This window comes from Cervus elaphus, chromosome 8 (genome assembly GCF_910594005.1).
Source record: "Cervus elaphus chromosome 8, mCerEla1.1, whole genome shotgun sequence".
NCBI lineage: Eukaryota > Metazoa > Chordata > Mammalia > Artiodactyla > Cervidae > Cervus > Cervus elaphus.
In genome coordinates this window covers 2,961,919-2,988,595 of record NC_057822.1, presented here as the reverse complement: position 1 = coordinate 2,988,595, position 26,677 = coordinate 2,961,919, and the positions used below count along the sequence as shown (strand labels likewise).

The 26,677-nt window shown below is 58.0% G+C and overlaps 1 protein-coding gene across 4 annotated transcripts in view; it reads left to right on the top strand.

Moving 5' to 3' along the window:
* The window catches only part of CAPZB (capping actin protein of muscle Z-line subunit beta), a 138,261-nt gene that overhangs the window by 72,044 nt on the left and 39,540 nt on the right, over nt 1-26,677 (top strand). For all 4 annotated transcript variants that reach the window (XM_043909009.1, XM_043909008.1, XM_043909007.1 and 1 more), the window contains exon 3: nt 26,486-26,607. In XM_043909009.1, coding sequence (XP_043764944.1) covers nt 26,486-26,607 — 122 coding nt within the window. The remainder of the gene's footprint in view (nt 1-26,485; nt 26,608-26,677) is intronic.

Genomic DNA, 26,677 nt, shown 5'->3' with positions numbered 1-26,677 from the left:
GTGATTAAAACTGAGGCTACTCTTGTTATATAACAGTCATTAATATCACTGATTATCTATCCGACCTCTGCTACACTTTGTTAGTTTTCAGTCTTTAATAGTTGAACCCGTGAAATCTGGAAATGGTTTTCTCAGTGATAGCTGCGTGTCGTGAGAGCATCAAACTCAGTTCTGTCCCCAGGAGATGAAGCTGAGCCACCTTTGGGACCCTTAAGGCCAGGCGTGATCTGCTCCATCTGTGGCCAAGGCTGCCCAGGCCTCCCCGGGTTCCCCGTGGTTGTCACTGTTTAAAACAGTCTCGCGCCAGCATGCTTTCCTCCTTTCTTTCAAAGACGGCATTTAAACACGTCTTCTTTCTGAAGCGGTCTTAGACCTAGTAGGTGAAGGGGGAGTGGGTTCAGTCAGCGTTTCCCGAGCACTCCCTGCGAAGCTGACACTGCACAGCTCGGGAAGAAGTGTGCCCTCAGCTCCTCTGTCACGGGGAGGGAAACACGCAGGGACCCGAGAGCTGAGGGACGGTTTTGGATGGAGTTTCTCGCCCCTTTGGACTTGACCAGCTGATCAGCTCCGAGGACGCCTGTCCCGAGTTGCGGAACCGAGTTCTTCCTGTAAGCGTCTGACATCCTGGGTGCCAGACACCATTCTGGGTGCTGCGGGTGCAAGCCGAAAGGCCTGGCTCCGCGGCGCCGACGCTTAATGAGGAACTCGGAGGTTTTCTGGGAGGAGGACGGCTTGGCTGCGCCAGCTCCGCTCCCTGTCGCTCACGCACCCCGGGAGGCACGGTCGTTTGCCTTTGCTGCTGAGTAACGGCGGTCCTGGCTCTTCAGGATGCTTGGCACTCTCTTCCCCCTCGCCGGGACCACCTCTCCCCCCGCCTCTCAGCGTGCCTTAGGTTCTTCCCCAAAGTTTCCCCGACAGAGTATCCCTGAGGAGACAAATGTTCACACACCTCTGGAGTTTGGGGGGCAAAGCCAAAAGTGGCCGCCTCTAGCAGAGAATTTAGTTTTGTCTTTTTTTAAAAAAAAAAAATTTGCATTCCAGTTCATAACTTGCCCACATGCAAGACGTTTTAACATAAAAAGAATGCTTTCTTCACCAAATTCTTGAGTCCAGTTGGTGCTCCGGGAAGTAGGACACCCCACGAGGAGATGCTCGGCTGGGCCTTGTGGCTGGGCCTCCCCACCACATGTAGGTTCCCCTGCAGTTGGGGTACCCCCGGGAGCCGAGGGGAGGGGGCTTTGCACCCTGGAGCCAGGGCTCTGTAGCCCTGCAGGCAAGGAGGAGGCAGGGAGGCAGCCTCCACTGGTGCCTGGCCAAGCTCCTGGTGGGTTTCTGTCGGAGGTGAGGGCACTGGGCTTCCACTCTCGCACGTGTCATGGGGTCTGTAGGAAGCGTTCTCTCCCCAGCCGGGTGCTGTCTCTGGAGCCGGCCCTGGGGAAAGAACGGAAGAGCCGGTGCTCTTGCAGGGACCCCTCCACAGCCTGATGTTTCTGAGCTTCCCGTGAGCTCTGCTACAGGCGACTGGTGCTGCAGTTCTGTTTTACGAGGGGAAAAAGCATTCCAGCCAAGGGCCTCCAGCAGGATTTTAATGAACTCCATTCCTTGGAAAGTTGTGGTGAGCCTTTTCATGCGAGTGTTTTTCGCTCGTTGAATGGCCTGCAGCTGTAGTGACGAAAGCAAGGCTGAGGGAGAAGGCAGACCCCGGACTCTGGGTGCCGGATTGGCCCTCTGTTCCCCACCCGGGGCGCCCCTCCAGACGGGGGTGGAGGTGGCCTTTCACGACCCCAACCTGTCGCCAAGTCGAGGACCCCACCACCTGATGGTGATTGATGTCAGGGTGGCAGCCTGCTAAGCAAGGATGAAATGGCGTGATCTGCTTAGGAAGAGGAAATGGGGCTTCCTAGGGGCACTCCTCTGATCCCCCCATAGAGATGGCTGGAAGTTGCTTGGAATTCTGATGAGTTCTGTTACATGCAGACTCACAGACCCTCGTTTGATCCAGTGCAGGATGGCCTGGATTGCCTCCTGACCAAGCAGTCCAGACCCTTAAAACTTGAAACCAGTTGAAGGAGAAAAGCACGAGGTCCCGTGCTTGCTTGTGGGCGTGTTCGTGGGGAGCAGAGGGGTCTGAGCTCAGGAGCAGACTCCAGGGATGTGTCCCTCTGGTCCTCAGCATCCTGGAACAGTCAAGGAGGTTTCCCGCTGTGGCCACGGGCTTGAAATCCTCCAGAGCTGAGTGACTTGAAAGGTAGCAATCTCCCGTCCGCTTTGGTGTCAGCCTCCTGGTAGTATGCTTTGTTAGATTATAAAGTGCAAGATGGAAATTTTTTTGGTTTGGTCTCAGATTGAGAATTTGACTCCCCTCTTTTCATTCATCATAAGATCTTTTTCAGCGATGACAGAGGAAAATAAATTGCCACAGTGGAGATCCATCAAGTGTCAGGAGCCCTGATGGAAGGGCCTCGTTGTTAATGTGTCTCCCCGTTACGCGTTTCGTTTCACAGCCTCTCTGTGAAGCAGGTGGGAGGGGACCGCCTTTTACAGACGAAACCGAGAGCGTCTCAGCGCCCTGAGCCCGGGGCCTGAGCCGTGGCCACAGGGACGGCAGAGTCAGGCCCCGCTGTTGACTCCAGTGTGTAAAAGATACTTGTGATGGGGGCGGATAGTCACCACGGAACTTGTAAGGACCTCAGGAAAAAAAGACCGTTAGAATCTATCTTCTGCTGTGAAGGCCCTGCAGGCTTGGATGAGCAAGGAAACTGCTGCCCCATTCTGCCTGGGCTGGCTGTGGGGCCGCTGTGCCCACAGTACACAAACACACACAGACACACACACACAGACACACACACATAGATACACACACACACAACACAAGGAAACTGCTGCCCCATTCTGCCTGGGCTGGCTGCGGGGCCCACTGCACCAAGGTGGACGCTTCTATAGGAGATGCCCTCATCACAGCGCACACACAGACAGACATGCACACACATAGCTGCGCTAAGGCGCACACTTTCTTAGACGCCCCTACCCCGGCACAGATACACAGACACACACACAGATAGACCCCCCCCCACACACACAGCTGTGCCAAGGTGAACCCTTCTTAGGAGATGCCCCCACCCCAACACACACACACACACGCAGATAGACACACAGCTGTGCCAAGGTGGACATGTTTATGGCAGACGCCCCCACCCCAACACACACACACACACACACGCAGCACTATGTACATCCTGCCCAAACCCAAATAGTCTGACCCTGTTCTTTCAGTTACTAAAACAAATCTAAAATTTTTAGGAAAAGCAAATTCTTGCCCTCCAGGAACTAAAGGGACAGGTCAGTAAAGTGACTGCTTTTAAATCGAAGGTACCAAAGTCAGCGTCCACACTGGCATAAAGCGCTTCGAGTGTAAATGACGCCGGGGGACGGCAGGGCAAGACCCCAGGGCTGACAGTGGGACCGCATGGCCCCCCGGAGCGGGCGCCCCTCGAGGCAGGTGGGCCGCGTGCTCACGGGCCGGCAGCAAGGCCAGAGCAGAGGCGGCTCAGAGCTCAGCACAGGCCCCGGGACGTGGGGACTTAGGGTGTGTTACGAGCGATGGTTGTGCTTCACTGCGAGAAACAAATTGATCGTTCGATAAAATTGCTGGAACAGCTAATCGTTTTGAAGGACAACAAGCTAAATATCTCTTACACAGCGCGTCCTCACCCTCCTGATGGGCTAAGGAACAAATATTAAATGAACATGAGAGGACCGGGGGGAAAACAGCAGCAATACTTGGTGTTGGGAGTGGGGGGAAGGCCTTCACCAGGTGTGGAAGCTCATGCCAGTGTGACAGGCTTGAAATGTGCAAATTTAATTTTAAAGTTTAAACAAAGTGACGTTAAAAGGTGGAGGACAGACTCAGAGATAGCTTGTAGCTTCTGGCAGAGAATGTATCTTCTTAACTCTGCAGAAAGCCTCTCCTGAGGTTGCTGCTTTCCTCGTCCCCACCTGGGGGAAGCGGCAGCAGGGCTTCGGCAGTGCGTCCGGGTCGGCGGGTGGTGGCGGAGGCGCCAGGCCGTGAGCCCAGGCGGCCCGGGGTCCTGCGGTGCCGCGCCCTGTCGCCCCCGGCAGTGAGAACTCTTAACTACCTTCTGGAAGCTTCTCCATATCGCCACGTTTAAAGGTTCTGAGAAGTCCTACAGATGGAGAAAGAAAAGCCCGTACTCCTTTAGCCCACCATTTCTCCAACTTACTGTCACGCAGCCCCTGTGGAGAACGCGGGTTTCCTGGAAAGGTTCGTAACGTACACTTAGTCGGTCAGTCGTGTCCGGCTCTTTGCCACCCCGTGGACTGTAGCCCGCCAGGCTCCTCTGTCCATGGGATTCTCCAGGCAAGAACACTGGAGTGGGTTGCCAGCCCCTTCTCCAACGTGGGAGATGGCCTGGATTCTAGATCCTTTGGGGCAGCGGCCCTGCGTGTGATGTTTGAAGCTTTCACAAGCCTGTGGTGCAGCCTCGTGGCTCTCCTTGTTGTTGAATTGGTTCGGTGGGAGGGAGACAGCGCGGCGGCCGTGGGGCAAGCCCTGTTGGCTGTCCAGAGGCCTGCGCTGCGCCTTTGGGGGCCGCCAGCTCGCCCTGTGACCCGCAGGGGTCTCCGGCTCCCCCTCTGACGCGGCAGCTGGCTGGTCTCAGGCTGAGCACCTGGGCTCCGTCGCCTGGAATTGAACATCCCCGTGGACACATCAGGGCCCCCTCTGCCGGCAGAAGAGGCACCCGACGTCCCTCAGCTCTGTGCATCTGTAGCCTGCCCCGCCCCGGAGCGTGGTTCTGGAGAGAGGCGAGCGATGTTCGCTGGCCGCCTGCCATCCGGCAGAGCCAGGCTGGCCAGGCCTGGGGCCCGCCTCGGCCGCCTTCCAGCTCTGAGACCGCAGGCAGCTTCCTTCACCCCCCAGAGCTGCTTCCAGGATCCTAGGTGGCAGTAAGAGCCTGCATTCCTGGGGCCGTCGTGAGGACCTGGGAGTCTCCATGAAGCGCTGACGTGTGCAAGAAAGGCAGGTGCTTGAGAAGTATCACTGAGGCTTTTGCTTCCTTCACTGGCTCCCTTGGACCCGCTTGCTGACCTCCGCATTCCGCCTGCCTGGGAGCTGCGCACTCACGTTCCAAGCAACCTGCCTGGCTGTTTTCACAGGTGGAGACAGCCCAGGCCTTGACCTTCAGGGTGCGGGGGTGTTCCGATCCAGCGCCCTTGGTTGGTCTTGCCTGGAAGGGAGGAGGTGCAGTGGCCCCTGCCCCCACCTTCCCCACGCTCCCATGTTGGGGTCCCTGCACAGAAAGCTGGGAAACACCGCTGCCCACACCTCCAAAGCCCGTGGAGGAGGCCAGGGTCAGACCGTGGCTGAGTGGTTTCATGACTGGTAACAGTGTTTGTCGTTCTGCAGAGGTGGAGTGATCTGAGAGCACGCTTGCTTCTCCGTCTGCCCTGGTCGGGAGCGGGGGGCCCTGGATGGTTGGGAGTTGGGGGGGGGGTCCCTGGATGGTCAGGTTTCTTCCGCCCCCCTCACTGCTCTGGCAGCCGTTCTCCCGGCTCCAGTTCCTGGGACGCGTAACTGCTCCTGGTTGGTCATCGTTGAGAGTCCTTTGGAAGCCTGGGGGCGGGAACCCTCAACAGTAGTTGGATTGTCCAACAAGGCAGAGAGGGGTTTTAAGGTTGATCTCAGCATCCAAGGAGGATCCAGGTCATTTGACCCTGTGGCCTCTGCCCCAGGGGTGCCGCCCAGGAACCCACCTGTAATGGTATCTGACCCCCGGGGCAGGCCAGCTGTGAGCGCTGAGCCCTCGGGGTCCCTTTGTGCTTCCGGCCTCCTGCTTTCTCCCGCCTCTCGTTCCCTTCGCTCTCGCAGCTCATCAGGACTGCTTGTCTCTTGCCCCTGGCTTGAACCCCTGTCTGACCTTTCTCTGCCTCGTCCAGGCGGCCAGTGTGACCCCAGGCACCTGCTCTCCAGCCTGAGACCCCCTAGTCCCACCCCGAGGGCCTTTGGCAGGCAGCCAGCAGTGGTCCTCTGCTGTGTGGCTGGTGGCCCCTCGGAGTCCCCCCCGAGGCTGCTGCTCGTGCTGGGGGGCTCTTTCAGCCTCTCACTGACTCCTGCCTGTTCACACCCCCCACGCGTGCGTCATCAGCCAAGGAGTGGAGTTTCGGGGGTGGGCTGGAAACAGCGCCCATTTATTTTGCACTTTTCTTAGAGGCAGGTTATTTAGTGGTTCCCTTACCCGTGTGCCCCACCCACACCCCCGTTTGCCAGGTTAAAGTATCCCTTTTTTTTTTGCATATACTTGGAGGTCAGGGTTCTGTAAAATTCTTGGTTAGATGTTTTCAGGGCAGCTCCTAGTGTGAACAGTGGGGTGTGAGTCAGTTGAGCGCTGTACACTCTGAAGGCCCAGCCACACTCCACCCTCGTCTCCGTTACAGCTTAGCGGCGTGTCCTCAGAGTCTTGAGTTCCCCGTCTAGGAGACGAGTCTGACGACAGGGATCTTGAGAACTGGAGATGGCTGGAGATGGCGAGTGGAAAGCTCTAGCGCAGTGCCTGGCCTCAAGGGCCTGAGTGGGGTTCCGAGGTCCTCCCGGCTGGTGTAATTGTGATGTGGTCAAGGGCAAGTGAATAAACACCGCGCTGGTCTTCTGGCTTTACTCGATAACCGTCAGATGCCAGAGGCGGCTCAGGATGCCTTTCCCATTGACCACACAGCCAGTCTTCTCTAGCCCCATTTTCAGTCAGTGCAGTCGCTCAGTCGTGTCCGACTCTTTGCGACCCCATGAACCGCAGCACGCCAGCCTCCCTGTCCATCACCAACTCCCACAGTTTACTCAAACTCATGTCCATTGAGTTGGTGATGCCATCCAAGCATCTCATCCTCTGTTGTCCCCTTCTCCTCCCACCTTCAATCTTTCCTAGCATCAGGGTCTTTTCAGATGAGTCAGTTCTTCGCATCAGGTGGCCAAAGTACTGCAGTTTCAGCTTCAGCATCAGTCCTTCCAATGAATATTCAGGTCTGATATCCTTTAGAATGGACTGGTTGCATCTCCTTGCCGTCCAAGGGACTCTCAAGAGTCTTCTCCAACACCACAAAAAAGAAAGCTGAGCACTAAAGAGTTGATGCCTTTGAACTATGGTGTTGGAACAGACTGTTGAGAGCCCCGTTGTACAAATGAAGAAACTGGAAGCTCTGCTGAGCTGGTCGGAGGCTCGTGGTGGATCAGCAAGCAGCAGGGTTAGACACCCCTCCCCGCCTGCTCTGCCCCACAGCTCCCCCGAAGAGCCTTCTCCTGTCAGCGCAGGTCACCAGCAGACGCGGACTAAACGCAGATATCGTCGTGGTCGTTAGCACCAGCAGGATGCTGGGCAGTCTTCACAGAGTGTGGCCTTCACCTCCCCGCGTTGAACGGGCGTCCAGTTCGGGCTTCCGTAGTTCTAAGCCGAGATGCCGTCGGAGGGGCAGCTGTCCGTGGTAACGTGCACGTGGTCCCCACGTCCAGGCCGCGGCTGCGCGCCCCCCCCCCCCACCCCGCAGTGCCCAGTGGCGCACCGCCCCGGCCTTTCTGTTGGGGGATGGCAGGCGGGGGGCTTCCTCGCGCTCGCAGGAAGGAGTCAGAGCCAGAAACGGCACAGGGCTGAGTGGCGACCCCACCCTCCTCTCTTTGTGGGTCAGTGGCCCTCATCAGGCTGGACACTTCTTATTCATTAGTTGGACGGCTTGTGGTTGCCCCTTTGCCACATCTGTTGCTGGCTTCCTGGGCCCGTCGTGCTCACAATTAAGGTTCATTAGAGACCCTGTCAGTCACAGCATGCGCAGAGCCTGCCCGTGAGAGGCCTCACGAAGGGGCCGTCCAGACTGTGCCCACCCCCGCCCACGGTCCCCAACCAGACCCCGGGTGTTTGGGGGACAGGAGGGGAGGTGTGAGCGGCTCTTCTGAGACTCCAGACTCGGGGCTCTCCTGGGCCTCTTCCCTTCTGTGCCCTTCAAGCTACGGGCAGACTGGATGTTACAGATGGTAGGAGTTACGTCAGATGGAGGCTTTGGAGTAAGTGTCTGACAGCAGGCCACTCGGGAGGAGGGGCTCAGAGCCGAGCACAGAAGAGATTTAATTATCGTCAGTCTCCGCGTCCCCTCTTTGTGGAATGTACACGCACCCTTAATTACCGGCGACTGGAAGCTAAAGTAACACTCTGGGTTTGGAACAGAACGCTTCAGGAGATTGGCCCCAGGCTAGAACTAGCTCATCCTCCACATGAGTGGGTCTTTCTTCACACTTCACACGAGTGTCTCTCTGAGTATGTGGACGATGGCTGGGAGCAGGGGTGTGGCCCAGGTCCCCAGCAGTGCCTGCCTGCCACAGCCTTCCCAGCGTCTTCCTGCCTGTTCACTGGAGCTTCCCCTTCTCAGCCCCGTGTGTCGGGGAAGCTGCATCTCCAGGTTGCCTCACATGGCAGGGCTCGGCTGAGAGCCCTCGCGGTCAATGGTGTGCTGGGAACTTGTGGTCTTAGCACCGGGGACCCTCAGGCTTGGAAGCGCCTGTGGGATGGAGCAGTGCTCACCTGTGTCCCCAGACCCTGCGCGGTGCCTGGCCACCCTGTTGGTGCTAAATAGATACCAGTTAATGCATGTGTGCATGTGTGCACGAAATCACTTCAGTTGTGTCTGAGTCTCTGTGACCCCCGGGACTGTAGCCCGCCAGGCTCCTCTGTCCATGGGATTCTCCAGGCGAGAATACTGGAGTGGGTTGCCATGCCCTCCTCCAGAGGATCTTCCCAACCCAGGGAGCCAACCTGTGATTCTTAACATCTCCTGCATTGGTACTTGGGTTCTTTCCCAGTAGCGCCCCTGGGGAAGCCCTAACAAGCTGGTGATCTCACCCACCCCCAAGCTCTGCGAGGGGCGGGGGGCATGTGAGGCTCTTTCAACGCTGCGTCGTCCAAAGTCAGGACATGCAGGGAGACTGAGGTGCCTCGTGAAGCTGACATAACTCGGGAGACCGCAGCCCCTCATCCTCAGGGCTGGCGGCCCCAGCCGCTGGCAGTCCGTGGGCAGGCGGAAGTCCCTGCGAGCCTCCAAGACTCCAGGGCCTGACTCAGCGGCCTCCGGGCGTGCCCTGCGCGTCTGGGTGACCTCAGAGAGGCGGCTTGAGTTCTTGTGCCTCGGCCTCCCCGTGTTTCCCGGGAGGAGAAGGACGCCGGCCCTAGTCTTGGCAGGGGCGAGCCCCGAGCTGCCGTGACCACAGGGCAGGCCTCACGGCCTCGAGGACAGCAGGCGGCACATGGAGGGGCGGGCAGTCCCACGGGCCCGTTGAGCTCTTGGCTCTGCCCGGGACTGCCCAGCGTCCTCCTTAGGAGGGGAGGCCCGCGTCACCAGGTTCTGGGAGACGGCGCCTTCTGCCGGCAGGAGGGGGCAGCGTGCTCAGGACAGTGGGGTAGGCAGGTGTGTGACCGCGGGGCGCCCGGAGCGGGGCGGGGCGCGGCTCGGAGCCCCCGGGGCGGGGCGGGGCGCGGCTCGGAGCCCCCGGGGCGGGGCGGGCCCTGCGACCCCGGGCGCGGCTCGGGGCCCCCGGAGGCCAGTGGGGACAGGGTCCACGAGCCCAGAGCAGCCACTTTGAAGAAGCACCGCCGCCTCCAGCCAGCCTGCCGGCCGAGGGGTGTCTGTCCCCGTGTGGAGCAGTCCAGTGAACCTCTCTTGTGCCGCCGCCCCCAGGATCAGCGGTGACCCTGCCAGCCTCAGCCCCTCTGTGGCCGTGGTCCCCCACCCGCAGCCAGAGGGGCCATTGCACGTGCCGTGCTGACCACATGCGGCCCTTCCTGACTCCTGCCTGTCGGCAGGGTTGAGCCCAGATGGCAGTCTCGGTCTGAGAACGCGTGACCTGGCCCCGCCCACCCCTCCTGCCTGCCCCGAGGCCCCCTGCTCCAGGGTCTCCCACAGGCCCCACGCTGTCCACGCTGTCCCCTCGCTGGGAGCACGCCTCCAGGCCCAGCCTGGTGTTCCTGCCGCCCTCCGCTGGCCTCCCTCCCCCCAGCCACGGAGCTCACCTGTGCTCTCGGCTCTCTGATGAGGGGGAGCGTGTCCACCCTCGTGTCCCCAGGGTGGGCGCGTGACGGGCACCCGGGGAAGGCTTGTGAGGGCTGGAGCTGAAGCCCTGGGGTCAGCGATGGAGCACTGAGCTCTGTGTCCTTAAGGAGCTTGTGCTCATGGTGGGGAGTAGAAGGCCAGGAGGCTCTGCTGCAAGGGGGAGAGCAAGGCAGAGTTCTGTGCACGTGCCACCCGGGGGCACCAGGCCCTCCCTGGGTGCGTGGGTTTCAGGGAAAGCCCCTCAGAGTAGGTGACGCCTGGGACACGGCCCAGTGGGGCAGCAGGAAGGGAGCCGGCCGGCCAGGGCAGGGGCCGCGCATTTCTGCCCCAGGTACAGCCCCTGAGCATGGGCCCCGGCTCAGGCCTCGTGGCTCCCTGCCAGCACGCGGGTGATGGCTGCACACGCCAGCTTCACCGAGGGCCAGCTGCTGGTCGCTGCTCAGACGTTCTCAGTGGAGAAGGGAAAAGCTAACGATCAGTTGATGCTGTGTGATTTTTTAAGATTGGAGCCAGGAAATGGGCCCTTTTCTAAGGTAACTCCACGTGTCCGTCTGCCTCTGCCCACATCATGCCTTTCTGGGAAGCATGGCCTTGCTGGCCCTATTGAGACCGTGTGCTTTCCGGAGCTGCCAGCGCCCCCTGCCTCTGACCTGTCTGACCCACAGCAACCCGGGACGTCCTGAATCCTGCCAGTCTGGCGCCCTGTCGAGGGCCTCCTTCGCAGCTCTATTCAGTAAGAGCTGCTGCCCCCGAGGGCCCCCAGAGTCAACTTTTGACTTTCCGTCTTTTCCTGAACTCTTGGCTTCTGGTGGAGGAGAGGGATCTGCCTTCGTGACCCTTCACTTAAGGTCTGGTCGCTCTTCTCACGCCTGCTGGGTGCCCTCGCACAAGGCATCCTCCCCAACAGAGCTGAGTTCCCGGTGGCCCAGCGCCACCTGCATTGTCCTCATGTCCCGGAAGGAGAGGGTCAGCGTGGGCATTGGCTCTTTGGGGAGAGCCACCACTTCGATCCGGCCCCTCGGGAGTCCAGGGTTCCCTCTGATGGAGCAGGGGATCCCATTTTCCCATGTTACTGCATACCATCTGCCTGTGTGCAGATATTTAAGTCCACTGGAAATAATTGTGAGAGTGCTATGTAATACACACAAAGGAAAAACACAGTTCCTAGGTCTGGGGTGGGTGTGGGGGGGTGGTTTCCCTTGACTTCTGTTTTTGCCTTAAGTCTCCCTGACAGAAAAGCTTTCGTGCGTGCTGTCTGTGCCAGGCACCCTTAGGAAGGAGAAGGTCCAGCCTGTCTTGACCCAGACCCCATAGTCCTCTGCGGTTGCTTTAAGGGCCCCCAGACCCCTGAAAGGCGGCCAGGGACCGGATCGCGTGCCTCCTCCTCGGTGAGAGTGTCCAGCAGATTCGAGCTTGTCGACTACCCCACGCTGTACACATTCTTCCCATTCCGGAGACCGGGGGGATCTGCCCAGCGCCCCGCAGGCCCTGCAGACCTTTCCCTAATTAAGGGGCCTCCTGGCTGTGTGCGTAGCTCTTCTGCCTCACACCTCTGCCCTCTGGTGTTTGTGTTAAAATTCCTTCTTTCCAGAATGTTTGCCCCACTCAGCACGTCTCCGTGAAAGCCCCCACTTTCATTTGGGGGAAGGTTTTTTCTTTTTTCTTTTTGGCGTTTATTCTGCCTCTGTGCAGGAAATTTCAGTCTCTCTGGAATTGTGTGCGCAGACACCCTGGGCTGGTTTTGTTGCGGTCGTTAAGTCTGGGTGTCACTGGCGCGGGCAGATGGCAGCCGCGGTTGCTGGTGGCCGCCCTCCTGTAACCTCTGGGCGAGGGGCTGCCGTACTTTCTGGTCTCACTCTGGGTAAAATCACCCTGAGAGCCGCATCCTCAGGCGCTTCTGCTCAGTGCGAGCCGTCACGCAGGGTCGGGGACAGACATCGGAAGGGTCTGGCCTCGGTAGGGGTCAGGGTGTTGGCAGGGGGCTGCACTCTCCCCTGGCTCTCAGCTGGCCCCGGAGGCCTGAGTCATCACAAACGCCCAAAGACCCCTGCCGTGGCCTTGCCCTGATAGAAGTTTCTGATCGGAGTCTGTCTGGCTCCTAAGAGCGTCTCGGGAACTGTGTGGCAGGCACCCTGTTGCCGCGGGCCCTGACGGAGCAGGGCTTTGTGCTCAGGGCACCTCATGAAGAGGGATGAGGCGTCTGGGTCAGACCCCGCCCGCGGTGGACGGGAGACGCGGTGCAGGTGAGTTGGAGGGAGGTGCTGGGACCAGCAGAGGCGGAGTGCGTCTCCTTCCTGCTGGCCGTCAGGAGGCCTGGTGCCGGCCGCGGGCACCGGCCCTGGAGCCAGAGAGCCAGGATCGCCCCTTAGGGCGCGTCTGGCTGGGGAGGCAGCGTCACACCCTTGCGGAGAGCAGGGCCTGCCCGGCCTGGCGTCCCCGCCTTTGAAGCCGGCCAGGGACTGGGTCCTGCGGGACCTGAGATCCGTGAGGGGCTGTCCTTCACGTCCTGGATGCTGGCCTGTCCTTGGGGAGCAGGACAGGCCGGGCATCCAGTTAGGGAGTAGGACGGGGGTGGGCGCTCTGGGAAACCACTCCTAGGAGAGGGAAGGGGGGTGATTTGGGTTTTACAAATAGAGAACTTTCCTGAGAACTTTAAGTTTGAGCCGGAGTTCAGAGAAGTGTGTCCTGCAGTCACAGGCTTTTTCTTCCTTCCCCTGTTGTGGGTCAGTCCCACGGGGCACCTCGGAGACAGGCCCAGAGCTTAGCTTTGGTAGTGTGGGGTCTCACCCAGGACCTTGCTGAGTAGACATTTTGTTTTGAGGAAGAATGTCAAACTTTTTTTTTTCTTTTTTTAATAATGTCACTTTTTTTCTTAAAAAGTGAAAGTGAAGTCGCTCAGTTGTGTCCGACTCTTTGCGACCTCGTGGACTGTAGCCTACCAGGCTCCTCCGTCCATGGGATTTTCCAGGCAAGAGTACTGGAGTGGCTTGCCATTTCCTTCTCCAGATCTTCCCGACCCAGGGATTGAACCTGGGTCTCCCACATTGTAGGCAGGCACTTTACCACCCGAGCCACATATCCTGAATGGTCATAGAGATGGTACGTCAGTAAACCTAAGTCTCGTCCTGTGAAATTTTGTAGGATCTTAACATCTAGTCAAGTGGTTTTTTCCAGACGTTTAAAAAGCAAGTGGGGCCCTCCTTTCAAACTCAGTCTTTTGCCAAACTGGAATGAAGCAGATGGAGGTGGGCCCAGACTTCCTCGCTTCCTCTTAACCACCCGGCGCCCCCACGTCTCCACCAGCACCCCGCCCCCCACCGAGTGCCTCTCCTCTGCCTTGGAGGGTCACAGTCCCACCTTGTTCAGCTTGGGTCCATTTTCGAGGCGAGGAGCCTGAGGCCCAGGGCAGCTGCGGCTCATCTGGTGACACAGCCCCGCTTCTCTCAGACCCGCCCCAGCCGCCAGGCCGGGCCGTGCGTCCCCGCCACATGCTGCGTTGATCTGTTGTGAGGTAGGAGGGCGCTGGGCAGTAAGCAGCTGGGAAGATGCTCACGTGAAGAGAAGGTGACCCTGCTGCCCAAGGGTGATGCCTCATGCCTGCGGGTCACTTTTTAACTAACCTGAACTTGGGTCACGTACTGGAAACCCCAAGTGGTGCCTTTGTATTTTCACTGAACTTATAGTTCCCTGGGTATTCCTGTGCTGTCTGCCTGGAATATTCTCTCGATTGACTCTTTTTTTTTTTAAAGAGATATAACTGTGACTATGTAGATACAACCCATGCACTATGACCCCCGCCCCCTTAAAGTGTGCAGGGGTTTCTCCGCATCTTCACAGAGTCGCGTGACCCTCTGTGGCCGACACTCCACGCCGCCCCCCTCCGACCAGGTGAGCAGTCCCGGCTTCTCCGTGACCCACTCCCCATCTGCGGGCTTCAGTTTACAACCAAGTGGAGGCGTCAGCCCCTCGAGACCTCTTCCCCAGCCTCGCCTGCGCCTCCCGCCCCAGAGATGCTCTGGTCAATGCCCCACATGTCCGTAGCACCAGTACCCCCCCTTCCAGGGCACAGAGTACCTCACCTGGTGCCCCGCTCTCTCCCCTCTGAGAACTTTGAGCCCGGGGACACTGTATTCCACCTCTCATACGCTTAGGCAGATTGTATCTGGCGGATTTGAGTTTTACTTCCTAACGAGCCAAAGTGGAAAAACAGAGGTGCTCTTGATCCGGGCAGACGCGGCCAGCAGGGCACACATGTGTTGCTGCCAAGTGGAGCTGTTTCCCCAGTGGGAAGAGTCACAGCTTCCCTTTGTGTGCGGTCATTTTCTCTGAGTGACTCAGTGAAATGAAAACAAAACCTTGCTGAGACATCCATCCCGTGGAAGGAATCCAGTGTGAAATGTTGTGGCCAGCCAGCCCGGATGACTTTTGTGCTGAGGGAGGGGGAAAAAAAAGCGCCACCAGCTTTTCCGCGTGTATCTCCTGTAACGTGGCGCACCAGTGCTGGCCCTCACTGCCTCTCAAACACACGCGTGCGCACACACGTGGCATCAGCAGCGTCGCTGGGTCCTGTGGGCTGATGCACTGTCCCAGTTGTTCAGAAGTCGGTGGTCACGAGAGTTTGGAAGGAATGTGTGGTGGGCAGAGCCAGGACTGTGGCGTGTGACTCAGTGGTCGCGTGGCTCTGAGGCTCATGAGCTCCCTGGCCGCCCTGCAGGGCTCTCTGAGGGGCCCTGGGCTGGGAGTGATGGGTTTCCTTGAGTTCTGACTCTGGTGCCTCCAAACTGTACGACCGCAGCCTCTCTGTGCGCCTCTGTAAGCAATGAGAGTTTGGCATGAGCTGGTTTGAACAGGGTTGCCATGATAAGACGAAGAATGTATGTATTCTGTGCTTAGGAGAGTGTCCCGTGCATAGCAGGCACTTAAAAAGAAAGTTTGTTGTTGTTGGGATCTTCGCTTTAATACTGATGATATTAAAACAGTAAACTAAAACAGAGGGATCCTCTGTCCTGTCCATGAAATCACACTGTCTTTGCAAAAAGACCATCTTGTAAATGAGTTGTTTTCATGTATTTTTACCTGGTCTTTTTCCCAGAAAGTTCAGAGGTGATTTGTGAGAACGCAGCCAGCGCTATAATAATGCTTTCTCACCCTCAGCCTGAGAAAGCAGGACCACGGGCCGCCTGGGAAGAGCTTTCCGCTCTGTCTCGGGAGCCTTCCCTGCTCAGTGCAGGCTGTGGGCGCAGCTCCTGGGGGCACCTGCGTGGCGTGGGGGGCACAGGGCGGTTGGCAACCCCCGGGAAGGGGGTGCAGAAGCTTGATCTGCGCCCGACTCGGGATACCCTCGGTCACGGTGACGTGGCGCCTCCCCAGGTCATGGCCCTCCCCGTGTCCGTCTCGCCCACCCAGCCAGGCCCTGGTCTAGCTCGGAACATCTGGGGGAGCTTCCCACCGGGACAGACGCGGGCTTCAGAAGGTCAGAACTTGAGGACTTCCCTCGTGGTCCAGCGGCTAAGACCCCGAGCTCCCCGTTCATGGCGGCTGGGTTTGATCCCTGGTCAGGAAACTGGATGCCACATGCCGCCACTAAAGAGCCCGCATGTCAGAGCTAAAGATCCTGCATGTTGCAACAACAACAGAAAAGGTCCTACAAGCCGCAGCGAAGATAGGAGATCCTGCAGGCTGCATTGAAGACCCAGCGCAGCCAAAAAGAAATAAAGAGGGGTCGGCGCTCCCCCCGAGTGGTCCTGCTTCTGCACAGTTCAGAACAGTCCCACTGACTGGACGTTTAGGAAGCTCTGCCAGGGTCCCACTTGGCCCGGGGCCGTGCAGACCTCCCTGCCCTGAGGAAAGAGCCCCCTACCTTGAATCTGAGGCCCCATGCTGGGTCTGGTCCGGGCGTCAGGGGCATGGTCCACAGACCATGGGTAACAGGATCACTGTTGCCGAGGAAGCCTTGGGTGTGTGTGGAAGGGCACCTTGGAGGAGAACCAGGGCTCTCTAGGTGGCACTGGGGGGACAGATGATCCAGGCCGAGAGATGGGCTGGGGGGCAGCTGGGGGGCTCGTGGGCGGGGCTGCGGCAGGAGGCTGGGCCCAGGCTGGGTGGGGGGCGCCTCCGCCCGCTGCCCCCAGGGCCGAGGCGGTGCCTGCCCCTTGCGCTACAGCTCCGGACCTGCAGCTGCTGCCTGCAGCCCTCAGGATGCAGTCCAGGTAACTTTGGACACGGTGAGTCTCCACCTCTGACTTTTTGAAGGTGCTTGAGTATTGCACCCAGTCCCTGGGGGCCAGCTCTTCATTAGAGGAGCAAGCAGCTTAGGAAAACCCCGGCCCCGCTGTGCGCACAGGTGATGAGGTCACTGCTGGCCAGGGAACGGTGGATTTAATCAGGCGTCGAGCACCCGGCCCGCCCCCTTCGGGAAGCGTGGGGCCACACGTGGACAACAGGAGCCGCGTGTGCCCCCGGGTGGCCCACGTGTCCTGGTTTTAATTTCTCCGTGCAGTCTGTCTTCTCTTTGTTCTGACCCTCCTTCAGAGAAACGCTTCTGGCCTCTCAGTCCAGGCTGCGAGCTTCCAGGAGGCCAAGCCTTGGGGGATGAGTGGCTGAAACCCAGGCCAGGAATTCTGCCTTTGTTTATTATTTATCTCGGGGTTGGTTTGGGGCACCTGCCTAAGAGAAGAAGCACGGGCTTGTTGTTTGCTGAGAAAGCTCTGTCGTTAACGGCATGTGAAATACGGATCTCTGAGCAGAGTAAAACGTGTTCATCGGAACCGATTCCCTAACACTGGCAGCGGCACGTGGGTTAGACCCTCCGTGCCAGAACCTGGCGGGCAGCGCGTGCTGGTCCAGACGCGTGCCGGGGCCCGGATCCAGGGGGCGCAGCTCACACACGTGGTAATGTTGCCGAGATCAGGAAGTTGCTTCTTAGACTCGTCATGTGCAATTCATGTTTTCCTTCCAAGTGGTAGTGTTGTTTAATCAGTAAGTCGTGTCCAACTCTTTTGTGACTCCATGGACTGTAACCCACCAGATTCCTCTGTCCATGGGATTTCCCAGGCCGAGGTACTGGAGTATGTTGCCATTTCCTCCTCCAGAGGGTCTTCCCAACCCAGAGACTGAACCTGCATCTCCTGCATAGCAGGCACATTGTTTACTGCTGAGCCTCCTGGGAAGCCCTCCTTAAAAGTACACTCTCAAAATGTACAGTCTTCAGATGAAGAATACAGTCTGAACTTGCACTTAAAGAGCATTGCCCTCCGAGTCCTTCGACAGCTTCATTGGGGGACAGTCAGGACCTGAGACTCGAGGAGGGCTGGCAGCCCTGGGGGTCGGGCCGTGCTGTGTGGTTCGGTGGTCCCGACCCACGATGCAGGCAGGAGTGGAGGGGGGCAGGCAGGGGCCGTGCAGACCCCAGGTCCTCCCCACCTCTCTTCTCTCCAGAGCCCCCCTGGAGGGGTGCTAGGAGCGGCAGCCCCTCGCCATGTCTGCCTGTCGAGGCCTGGGCTCTGGCACCCCTGGGTTGGAGTCTGGGATTCACGGCCCTGTCCCCCACCTCCTGCCACTGGCTGGCTGTGTGAGCGACCTTGCACTCTGGTCTCCCCACCCACGGTGGGGTGTGGAGTCCTGGGGGGCCCAGCCTTGCCCCAGAGGAGGCGGTCGAGGGCATTCCCATCCCATGGTGACAGGGTTGAGGCCTCCTGGGGTGAACAGGACCCCTGGGTGTCCCCCTGCTCCCTCAGCAGACCCCCCCGCGGACTTACAGAAAGGGGTGCAGGCCCCCCGTGGTGGGCAGAGGCAAGTTCACTTGGAAATTCGGCTTCCAGGGCCCAGAGTACTCTGGCAACAGAGCTGCCGCCGGGCAGTCGTGAGAGGACTTGTGTCCTCCATCCTGAGGAGGGGATTGGGGCGGGGTGTCTCTTCTCTCCCATGGGCTCTGGAGGCCGCCTGGGCCCGCTTTCACAGATGGGTCCTTGAGTGCATCCTTAAACCTGGAAGGCTGATGTGGGGGGCGCTTTATAAAATAGTGCAAGGGCTGGCGTCACACTGAAAGGGGCCCACAGGCTCCGCTCCCCCGGCCGAGGCCCTGCAGCGGCCCCCAGACGCGGGTCTGCTCCGCGTCCTCGCCGGGCCCCGTGCTGGCTCCGCTCTCCCGTCACAGTGCCTCCCTGCTCCTTCACTCCTGGTCCTCAGGCCGCCTCCCAGGTCACTGAGTCCTGCAGTCCCCTCCCGTCATGGCCCTCGGCCCTCGGGGTGGGTCCTCCTGCCTTGCATGTTTCCAGCAGCTGGAGCGCGCTTTGCACGAGCGGGGCCGCACCCGTCCATGTCGTCTGCCTCTGAATCCACGGCGCCTCACATGCGCCTGGTACTCAAGGTCATAGAGGCAGGCGCCGCAGCCCCCAGGTCCGAGGTTCAGGAAGGGTGCACTCCGCCAGGAAGTGCAGACCAGGGGTTTGAACTTGGCTCTGATTTGGGGACTGGTGTTTTTCAGAATGCCACCCCCCAGGCATGTGTGTCGCTAAAAACTCTCATTTTCTTATTTTTATTAGGGAGAATCGGGGGAAGTTTGGGGCCCTGGAAAGATTAAAAAGGAACAGGTTGTAAGCAGAGACCTCTGCCGGCCGCGGGCAGGGAGCCCCAGCCCCTCAGCCCGCCGCGCTCTGCCCAGCCGTGATTTCGGCTGCATTCCCCATCTGAGCGTGCGACCAGCGAGCGGGGTCTGTTTTCGATTCTTATCTCTCTGGTGGCGGGCTCTTAGCCAGCGGGCAGATCAAAAGACAGAATGTGTTCATTTGGCCCTATTTAAAAAAAAAAAAAAAAAAAGCTGAGGTACAGGGCGCCATGAATTAGGTTATCCATGGAGTTGAACTCGCCTGGCTTTTGTGCCTTTTTTTTTTTTTTTTTTAAGGGTTCATCTCGAGTTTCTCTTTCTGGTTGAGCAGTTTTTTTCAACATTAATAACTAATGGAGAAGGGGAAGAGACAAAGTAGAACCATATGGCGGCCCAAACACAAGCCTCGCTCGTGGCCGGAAGCTTCTGATTTGTATCTCTTCATGTGATCAGCTGTTGGGCTCGATAGTGGGAAAGTGTGCCGTCCGGGGCAACAGCAAGAGAGGATGTAATTCCCGTTGTTGGTTTTTTTTTAAACCCAGCTGCATCTCACATGTCGTTTCTGAGACACTGGCTGGGAGCTGTGTGACTGGGGGCAAGTGGCTTCTCCGAGGCCCTCTGCCCTCAGGCAGAGTTTGCGGAGTTCACAGCGCCCAGCGGGCCCCGCCAGCTGTCGGCGGTTCCTTCCTCCTCCTCTCATTCTGTGATGTCCCCTGTGCTGGCCTCTCTCCTACCTTCCACCTTCTGGGTTTTTTCCTGCCACCACCCCCCCCGCCCATGTCTCCCCGTCTTTGCTGTGGCCCGTGGGCACCCATGAGCCGGATGGGGGTGGGTACCAGTGGTGGAGGGCACAGTGGTTCCTGCTCCCACCCGAGTGGCCACAGAGGGTTCGGTGGCGGTAGAGAAGTGGATGGAAGCCTGAACCTGACCGCCAGGAGGAGGGCAGGAAGGCTGTCTGGGCCCAGGCAACGTTGTTTATTATTCCACGTCACTTGGAATTAGGCTTCAATCCCCCCACCAGCTTGGATTGGTCTGACACCTTTGTGTTTTCTGGACATTGCTCGCAAAGGCCGTGAAGCGGATCGGATGGGCAGCCTGGACAGAAACCATCCACCCTCGGGTGGCCGACACCAACCACGCGTTCTCGCCAGGGGCCCGCCTTGGGCCCCGAGGCCGCAGAGGACACTCATACCGAAGGGATCTCCCGGCTTTGTTTGGACCTGTCCTTCCGTTTAAATTGCTTGCAAGCTCGTGATCCCTGAGACTTAATGTGATTTCTTCCACGTTGTAAGCATCTGACAAAGAGGAGGAGGCGGGGTGGGGTTGGGATGAGTGCAGGGAGAGACTCATTAACTGATTGACTGGATTCCAGAGATAAACCACTTCATTCTGCTCCTGTCCTGTGACCTCAGATCGCAGGACTGACACCCACTTCTGTGAACACGCCGGAGCACCCACCAGTGTGTGCGTCGCTGGCCCGGGTCTGGGGGCCCGGCCTCTGGGGCACCGACTCGGGGCTCGGTGCAGAACGCTAAGTGCAGAGAAAGGAGTGACCTGCTCGCCAAGGCCGGTGTCAGGACCACCGTCCCCAGAGCGCTTGGGGTTCAGTTGGCATCCGTGTCACTGCAGGAATTCCAGCGAATTTGGCATCGTGATAAAGAAGTTGGGAGTTTCGGCTGATCCTTGCAGGATGGTAGGATCAATATTGGAGGATTAGTATAATTAGACATACTTATAATGAAGTTGAAGTGAAGTTGCTTAGTCGTGTCTGACTCTTCACAACCCCATGAATGTAGCCCTCCAGGCTCCTCCGTCCATGGGATTTTCCAGGCAAGAGTACTGGAGTGGGTTGCCATTTCCTTCTCCAGGGGATCTTCCCGACCCAGGGATCAAACCCGGGTCTCCCGCATTGCAGGCAGATGCTTTACCGTCTGAGCCACCAGGGAAGCCAGACAGTCTTATACTAAAACATTATTCATTATGTATCTGAAATAAAAATGTAACAGACCAGTGCATTACCTTATCCAGCAGCAGGGATAAGTGGAAGAACGCATGCTCAGACTTCTGCGTCCCGGAGCAGTGTAGGGCAGGGTGGTGGTTTGCGAGGGTGCAGGCGGAAGTGGGGGGTGGGGAGAAGGGGGCCTGGGACGCCTCGCCGTGTGGTGTCCTGATTGCTGCGCCCTGGGGCAGCCACGCTTGTGCAGGGGTCAGAGACTCCCCCTTCCCTGTGACAACAGTGAGGTTATTCTGACAGAGCATCTTATCTTTGATCAGAGAAACGGGACTGGTGGAAGGAAGTCAGATACAAGGATGTGGCCCAAGTTGAGAGTCTATCCAGGAGGCAGAATTCTTTGTACCAGCGCGGGTGGGGGATCGTGGCCGAGTCAGCTATCACTCACGGGCGCCCTGAGTGTGTCAGTGCTCCGCTGTGGCTCTGTGAGTTGCAGTTCAGACGTGCGTTTTCCTGAGGCGGCGTAGTTCCCGTCATAGGTTCTGAGAAGTCCAGGCACAGACCTTCCAGGGGGCTGGATCTGGGTGCATAGGTACGGTCTCTGTGGCTCTGCCGTGCTCGGGAACGCAGGGAGGGGGTCTCCGGATGCCGGCTGCCCGGGCAGAGAAAAGGCCAGCCCCGGCCTGCATGTCAGGAACGCGAACCCGGGTCTCGGTTCTCACTCTCCTGTGGCTGTGCTCCTTGGGGTCCTGTGGTAACACACACACACCTAGGACTTCCACTCAGACTCCCGCGCGCACACACACACACACACATGTCACACACACACACACATGCACGCACACACACACACTCGTCGCACACACACACACACTCACCCAGGACTTCGGCTGAAACTCCCACTGTCTGTGCTGCTCTGGAGCCATCGCCGGCTCATGTTTGAGATGCCTGGCTGGAGCCACACTGACGTTGTTGTTGGTAACCATCAAAGTTTAGTTCTCGACTGGACACTCTGGGTGAAGATTCTTGCCTATCCATCAAGTTACTAATTTAAAAATAAAGCTGATTGGCCTTTGGGAGGCCCCATTTTGTAAGAGGGGCTTCTAGATGGTGCTAGTAGTAGAGAACCCTCCTGTCAGTGCAGGAGATGTGGGTTCAGTCTCTGGGTCAGGAAGATCCCCCGGAGGAGGGCATGGCCTCCTGAGGATAGAGGAGCCCGGCAGGCTGTGGTCCACGGGGTCGCAGAGAGGAGGACGTGACTGAGACAACTCAGCTCGTGCACACACACACAGACACAGACACACACAGACACATGTGCACGCACACACAGACACACACACACACAGACACATGTGCACGCACACACAGACACACACACACACAGACACATGTGCACGCACACACAGACACACACAGACACATGCGCACAGACACACACAGACACATGCGCACACACACAGACGCACACACAGACACAGACACACAGATACGCGCATACACACACAGACACACACACACAGAGACACATGTGCACGCACACACAGACACACACAGACACATGCGCACAGACACACACAGATACGCGCACACACACACAGACGCACACACAGACACAGACACACAGATACGCGCATACACACACAGACACACACACAGACACAGACACATGCGCACGCACACACAGACACACACACAGACACAGACACACAGATACGCGCACACACACACAGACACAGACACACAGATACGCGCACACACACACAGACACACACACAGACACAGACACACAGATACGCGCATACACACACAGACACACACACAGACACAGACACGCACACAGACACATGCGCACGCACACACAGACACACACACAGAGAGACACATGTGCACGCACACACAGATACGCATACATGCACAGACACACACGCACACACACACAGACACACACACACAGATACGCACACATGCACAGACACACACACACAGACACAGACAGACACACACAGATGCACACGCACACACAGACACACACACAGATATGTGCACACACACACAGATACGTGCACACACACACACACAGACATATGCGCACACAGACACAGACACACGCAGATACGCACACACGCACATGCACACACACACGTGCACACACACACATGCACAGACACACATGCGCACACAGAGAGAGACACACACATAGACACACACATGCACAGACACGCAGACACACAGACACACCCACGTGCACGCACACACACACGTGCGCGCACACACACACACACGCTTGTAGGAGGACTTGTAGAAGTACTCCCCTCTCCCCACCCCCTGCCATGTGTCAAGGGCTTGTGTGTGTCATTCACTGTCCCAGGGACCGAGGATTCTGCAGTGAACAGGATCAAAGTCCTTGCCCTGGAAAAACTTACATTCTGGGGAGAGAGTAAAAAATCAGTGTTAAAAACAAAACAAAACAAAAATGGTTTCAGTGTTAGTATAAGTTTTTGGAAGAAATTACTGAAATATCTTTGTTCCATGGATTGGCCTCTTGGGATAGGACTGCAGTCAAGCCTGTTTTATACCAAATCCCATCATCTTGGGAGCGTCCTATGTTGGAGACGGAGCTGCCCGTGGCAGAGCTCAGGGGAGCGGGCAGTGTGGCTCTGGGCAGAGCTGGCTCTGGGCAGAGCTGGCTCTCAGCGGCCCTTTTCCCCCCCAGCGCCTGGGGCGGTACAGTACGTTCAGGTGTGACCTGGGCTGGAGCTACTGCTGCCCAGGCTGGAACTGATGGCTGAGAACAGCAGGCAGGGACATCAGTGCATCGGTTCCTGACGAGCACACTTGCCTTCCACTGGGCGCTGTGCTGAGTCCCGAGTGAAGGCGTCACCCCCAGCTGGGTCTGTTCTTCTTTTCCCCACTCTGCAGGTGGTAAAGAAGTCCAGTAAGTTGCCCCAGGCCAAGAGGCCAGTGAAGAGTAGAATGAGGAAGTGTGACTTCAGAGCCTGTTCGCTCAGTCTGTACTATAATCCAGGGTATATTAGGCCAGTAGCGTCCTGGCCCAACACGTAAGCCAGGGTTCCAGCCCAGCAGAGAGAGGCTGTCACATGCTCAGCAGCCAGATAGGTGCCCGGGGCCATCTCAAGTGGCCAGCGACTGGAAAGCAAGACCGCTTCCAACCCCAGCTGCGCTGGGCGGAAGCTTCTGAAGTCTCCCTTGCCTGCTTTGGACTCCTAGGTGAGGCCCTGTGGCCCACAGCTGAGCAGGGCGGGCCACCCCTCAGCGGGTGCCGGGGCGGCGCCCCTGACTGTTGTTCAGTTGCTCGGCTGTGTCTGACTCTGCGACCCCATGGACTGTAGCACCAGGCTCCTCTGTCCTCCACTGCCTCCTGGAGTTTTCTCAGATTCACGTCCGTTGAGTAGTTGATGCTATCTAACCATCTCATCCTCTGTCATCCCCTTCTCCTCCTGTCCTCAATCTTTGCCAGCATCGGGGTCTTTTCCAGTGAGTTGGCTCTTTCCATCAGGTGGCCAAAGTATTGGAGCTTCAGCATCGGTCCTTCCAATGAATATTCAGGGTGGATCTCCTTTAGGATGGACTGGTTGGATCTCCTTGCAGTCCAAGGGACTCTCAAGAGTCTTCTCCTACACCACAGTTCACAAGCATCAATTCTTCAACACTCAGCCTTCTTTATGGTACAACTCACATCTATGGGTTTCCCTAATAGATCAGCAGGTAAAGAATCCACCTGTAATGCAAGAGACCCCAGTTAGATTCCTGGGTCAGGAAGATCCCCTGGAGAAGGGATAGGCTACCCACTCCAGTTTTCTTGGGCTTCCCTGGGGGTTTAGCTGGTAAAGAATCCACCTTCAATGCAGGAGACCTGGGTTCAATCCCTGGGTTGGGAAGATCCCCTGGAGAAGGGAGCGGCTACCCACTCCAGCGTTCTCCCCTGGAGAATTCATGAACTACGTAGTCCTTGGGGTCGCAAAGAGTCGGACATGACTGAGTGACTTTTACTTTCACATCTGTACCTGACTTCCAGAAAAACCGCAGCTTTGACTGTATGGACCTTGGTTAACAAAGTGATGTCCCTGTTTTTAATACATTATCTAGGTTTGTCAGAGTTTCCTTCCAAGGCACAAGCGTCTTTTAATTTCGTCACTGCAGTCACTGCCTTCAGTGATTTTAGAGCCCAAGAAAATAAAATCTGCCCCTGCTTCCACTTTCTCCCCTTCTGCTTGCCATGAAGTGAGGGGACTGGATGCCGTGATCTTAGTTTTTTAATGTTGACTTCCTCCTTCCTCGTCGCTGTGTATTAGACCAGGGTTCCAGTCAGAGGGGGAGACTTCTCCCCCTGCTGTTTTCTCCTTGTGTGGGGCCTTGGATGAACTCAGGACTGTGGGATGGGAGTAATACATCACGACTTCACAAGACAGCGTGAGCTTCCAGTAGGCAGCATACCGTCTGTGAAGGGCCCGGCCTGGGGCATGGTGCGTGACGGACGCTTGGTGTTCTCAGCACCAAAACGAACTGAGAACAGCCCCAATTTTGTTGTGTGTCTTTTTCGGGGAGAGTCGAGCACTCAGGTGGGTTTTGCTTCCAGAAGGAATTCTGAAATAAGCGGTCGTATAAGGGGGTTAATGGGGTGTGTGTGTGTGTCTGGGGTGCTGCCCAGTGTTTTGCTCACACAAAACAGCTGTGAGTCGTGGGCATGGTCGCCGTCTCCAGGGTGTGCCAGACAGTGCCTTCCGGGCTGAGTTCAAAAGCACCCCGCAGTCAGCAGAGGCGCCTCGAGAAGCCCATGGAGGCTGGTGGTCGAGGCAAGGGTCTTTCGGGGCCCCCAGGGATTGCCGTGGCTGTCAGCCCCTCTGCTGGGTGTCTGCCACATGATCTAACTTTTCCGTGTGGAAGGGTTGTTGGTGCCATTGGCAGCCGACTTGCCTGGTAAACGATACGGTGGGGCCTCCGTTAACCCAGACCCATGAAGCGCGTAAGTCAGCACATTGAAAATATAGTGTGGAAGTGACTCAAACCTGGAGGAATCCATTCCTGAGAACGCAGCCCTCCCTGCCTGGAATATTTTGGTGGAAGTTGATGTTTGATTTGGGAGGAAGAGGCCAGAGGCCTGGTTCCTAGCAGAGCTCTGGGTCCAGTTTAGCAGCGTTTGCCCTGGGATTCCGGGCGCCCCCCTCAGTGAGGGGTCCCAGGGGTGTCAGCCTGAGCACAGGAGCTGGGGCTCGGCGCTATGGGAAGCTGGCGGGACGCTACCTTTGCTGCAGGTAGGGCTGATGCTGCTCGCCGACCTGATAACGCCTGGCCGGGGGCCTGGAAAGAACTGGAAGGTCCGCCCGGCGTGGGAGCCTGTAGAGCGCCCGGCATGGACAGGCTCTTCCCCCGCGTTCTGCGGTTCCCGTCCGGCACACACAGTCTCTTCTTCCCCCGCGTTCTCCGGTTCCCGTGCGTGTGCAGCGTTTCCCATCTCCTCAGGAGCCCAGCGTGTGCTCTGCCACCCAGAGACTGGTCCCCGGCACACACACACTTCCGTGTGCGGGACCACCCTGGCAGCCCCGTCATTAGAGCTGCACGCAGTCTGGAGGGGAGGCCGTGTGGGAACTCACGCTCCACTGTAATCCAAGAACAGGTTTCTTCACAGCGGGACGCAGTTGGTATCAGACACATGTGGAAAAGAAAGGAACGGGCCCCTGGTTCTGGCAGGATGCCAAGGGCCAGATGTTGAATATGCTGACCACGGGCGCGCTGCAGATGCCGCCCGCCAACCGGGGCTCGACGTGTGATCTTAACCCCTGTTCTGCCTTCTCCTCTCTTTCTGCCAGGTCCCCAGCCTATGTGAAGACCTCCTGTCTTCTGTTGACCAGCCTCTGAAAATCGCCAGAGACAAGGTGGTGGGAAAGGATTACCTCCTGTGTGACTACAACAGAGATGGGGACTCCTATAGGTGAGCTCGCGCCCCGGGAACGCAGCAGGCGTGTCAGGCCCACCCTGGCCGCTAACTGCTGCTGCTAGCA